General features: G+C 60.2%; 1 protein-coding gene across 1 annotated transcript in view; it reads left to right on the forward strand.

Annotated features, from left to right (window-relative positions):
• HUWE1 (HECT, UBA and WWE domain containing 1, E3 ubiquitin protein ligase) overlaps positions 1 to 3,262 on the forward strand; it is a 47,620-nt gene that overhangs the window by 40,687 nt on the left and 3,671 nt on the right. The window contains exons 53-59 of the mRNA XM_010571512.1: positions 260 to 375; positions 450 to 590; positions 1,035 to 1,322; positions 2,051 to 2,156; positions 2,595 to 2,712; positions 2,794 to 2,975; positions 3,058 to 3,258. Of these exons, the coding sequence (XP_010569814.1) occupies positions 260 to 375; positions 450 to 590; positions 1,035 to 1,322; positions 2,051 to 2,156; positions 2,595 to 2,712; positions 2,794 to 2,975; positions 3,058 to 3,258 (1,152 nt within the window). The remainder of the gene's footprint in view (positions 1 to 259; positions 376 to 449; positions 591 to 1,034; positions 1,323 to 2,050; positions 2,157 to 2,594; positions 2,713 to 2,793; positions 2,976 to 3,057; positions 3,259 to 3,262) is intronic.

Below are 3,262 nucleotides of genomic sequence, written 5' to 3' on the forward strand. Positions count from 1 at the left end.
GAGCCTGGAGTTTTGGGAGGGGGTTTTGGGGGGACTGGGGGGGCTCCTCAAGGGACTTTGGGGGCCCCCAGGCAGGATTTGAGGTGAATGTTTTAAAGTTTGCCAGGGGGACATGGGGCAGGGGGAATGGGTGAAGTTTGGGGTGCCCAGACATGGCAGAGGAAGCCGAATCGTACCTCCCCAGCAGTTCTAGATCAAGACGGGGGGGTCCCACATTTCAGGGACTCCCCCAAACCCTTACCCCCCCCCCCCACCAGAGACCCACCGGACGGTGCTGAACCAAATCCTGCGTCAATCCACCACCCACTTGGCCGACGGTCCTTTTGCCGTCCTGGTTGACTACATCCGCGTCCTCGACTTCGACGTCAAGCGCAAGTACGTGGATGGAGGGGTTTAATTTGGGGGGGGGGGATCCCCTCAATCCGTGACACCCCCTTCCCCCCCCCCAGGTATTTCCGACAGGAACTAGAGCGGCTGGATGAGGGGTTGCGGAAGGAGGACATGGCCGTCCACGTCCGTCGCGACCATGTCTTTGAGGATTCCTACCGCGAGCTGCACCGCAAATCCCCTGAGGAGATGAAGAACCGCCTGTGAGACCCCCCAAATCCCCTCAGACCCCCCACAAATCCCCTCAGCCCCCAGCCCGGCACCAGTGGGTTGGGGACACACGGGGAAGGGACCAGGGTTGGGTTTTAGGGTGATGGGGTGGAGCATGAGGGAGATTCACATCCCCCCTCCTTAATGGGGTGTAGTTGGGGATTTGGGAGGATCAGGGTTGGGTTTAGGGGTGTGTGGGGACCCCCCAGCACTGTGTTAGGGTTTGGGGGGGACATATGTGACCAGGGATGGGTTTGGGGTTATGTGAGGTCCTTGGGGACCAGGTTTTGTGGTCCCCTGGGACTGTTACTAGGGGACTGGGGGGGCCCCAGGGGTGGGTTTGGAGTTACAGGAGGTCCTTTGGTCTCCGAAACACCCCTAACACCCCCCAGACCCCCAAAACACTCACCCTACCTGTCTCTTCCCTCCCCCTCCAGGTACATTGTGTTCGAGGGCGAGGAGGGCCAGGACGCGGGGGGTCTCCTGCGGGAGTGGTACATGATCATCTCGCGGGAGATGTTCAACCCCATGTACGCCCTGTTCCGTACCTCGCCGGGTGACAGGGTCACCTACACCATCAACCCCTCCTCCCACTGCAACCCCAACCACCTCAGCTATTTTAAGTTCGTGGGTCGCATCGTGGCCAAGGCCGTCTACGACAACCGTCTCCTCGAGTGTTATTTCACCCGTTCCTTCTATAAGCACATCCTGGGCAAGTCTGTCCGGTAAGAAGGCGGCCAGGGGGTAGCGTGGGGCAGTGAACACCCTCGAAGGGGTGGTGAGCACCCTTCTTGAGGTTTTGAATCACCTTATGGGGTGTTGGAACACCTTCACAGGGTGTTGAACCTCCTGGGGAGGCGTTAAATCCACCCTTGGGGTGTTGAACCATCCTCATGAGGTTGCAGCAACACTCCCATGGGGTGTTGAATGCCCCTCATGGGTGTTGGAACCTCTTGTTGGGGTGTTGAACCTCCTGGTGGGGTGTTGAATGCCCCTCATGGGGTGGTGAACCACCCTCACAGGGTGTAGAACACCCCCATGGGGGTGTTGGACCTCCCAGTGAGGTGTTGTAACCCCGTCATTGGGTGTTGAACCCTCCTCAGGGGGTCTTCAACCTCCTGGTGGGCTGCTGAACCCCTCTTATGGGATGTTGAACCACCGTCACAGGGTGTACAACAGCCCCACAGGGTGCTGAACCTCCTGGTGGGGTGTTGAACCCCCCCCTCACAGAGTGTTGAACCCTTTTTGGGGTGTAGAACCTTCCCTCCTGGGGTACAGAACCCCACCTTGATGGGGTCTTAAACCTCCTGGTGGGGTGTTGAACCCCCATTTTGGGGTGCCAAACCCCCTTTTTGGGGCGCTGAACCCCCTCATGCTGTGCCAAACCCCAAGAGTGAGGTGCTGAGCCCCCCCTCGTGGCATCTCTGACCGCCCCCCCCCTACCTGGGCGCAGGTACACGGACATGGAGAGCGAGGACTACCACTTCTACCAGGGCCTGGTGTACCTGCTGGAGAACGACGTCTCCACCCTGGGCTACGACCTCACCTTCAGCACCGAGGTACACGTCACACCACCCCCCCCAAACCCCGGGGACCCCCCCAGGGGCACAGGTACCCCCAAAAAACAAGGCATGGGGATGTCCGTGTCATGTGTCCCCCCCTACCAAATCTCTGTGGGGAAGGGTCCTTCTGTTTCGGGGGTGTCACTTGTGTCCTGGGGGGGGGTCCCCAAGTCCCAGGAGTGTCCCTTGTGTCTTTGGGTGTGTCCCCTCTGTCCTGGGGGTGTCCCAGTTTGGGGGTGGCCCCTCTGTCCTGGGGTGTCTCCCTCACCCTGCCCACCTTGAGAGCGTCCTTTCTGTCCCGGGAGAGGGGGTGTCCCCTCATTCCCCACCCCCCCCTTCTCTAGGGGTGTCCCCTCTCTCCTCGGGGTGTCCCCTGTGCCCCAGGAGTACGTGTGACACCCCCCGCCACCTTGCCCCCCCCTTCCCCGCCCACAGGTGCAGGAGTTTGGGGTGTGCGAGGTGCGGGACCTGAAGCCCAATGGAGCCAACGTGCTGGTGACGGAGGAGAACAAGAAGGAGTACGTCCACCTCGTCTGCCAGATGCGCATGACCGGTGAGTGCCGCCGGGTTTGGGGGTACCGGGGGCCCGGGGGGGGTCCTCAACAACCCCCCCCTGACACCTCCCCCCCTTCAGGAGCCATCCGGAAGCAACTAGCCGCCTTTTTGGAGGGTTTCTACGAGATCATCCCCAAACGCCTCATCTCCATTTTTACGGAGCAAGAGCTGGAGCTTCTCATCTCGGGGCTGCCCACCATCGACATCGACGACCTCAAGGCCAACACCGAGTACCACAAATACCAGGGCAACTCCATCCAGGTGAGGTTTTAAACACACACCCCCAAAAAAACCCCTAATTTTGGGGGTTTTGGTAGGTGCTGATGATCGTTTCCTACCTCAGATCCAGTGGTTCTGGCGAGCGTTGAGATCTTTCGACCAAGCGGACCGAGCCAAATTCCTACAGTTTGTGACGGGAACCTCCAAGGTGCCGCTGCAGGGTTTCGCCGCCCTGGAAGGAATGAACGGCATTCAGAAATTCCAGATTCACCGCGACGACCGGTCTACCGATCGACTGCCCTCCGCTCACACCTGGTATGGGGCTGGGG

This window comes from Haliaeetus leucocephalus, unplaced genomic scaffold, assembly GCF_000737465.1.
Source record: "Haliaeetus leucocephalus isolate CR32 unplaced genomic scaffold, Haliaeetus_leucocephalus-4.0 Scaffold337, whole genome shotgun sequence".
Classification (NCBI taxonomy): Eukaryota; Metazoa; Chordata; class Aves; order Accipitriformes; family Accipitridae; genus Haliaeetus; species Haliaeetus leucocephalus.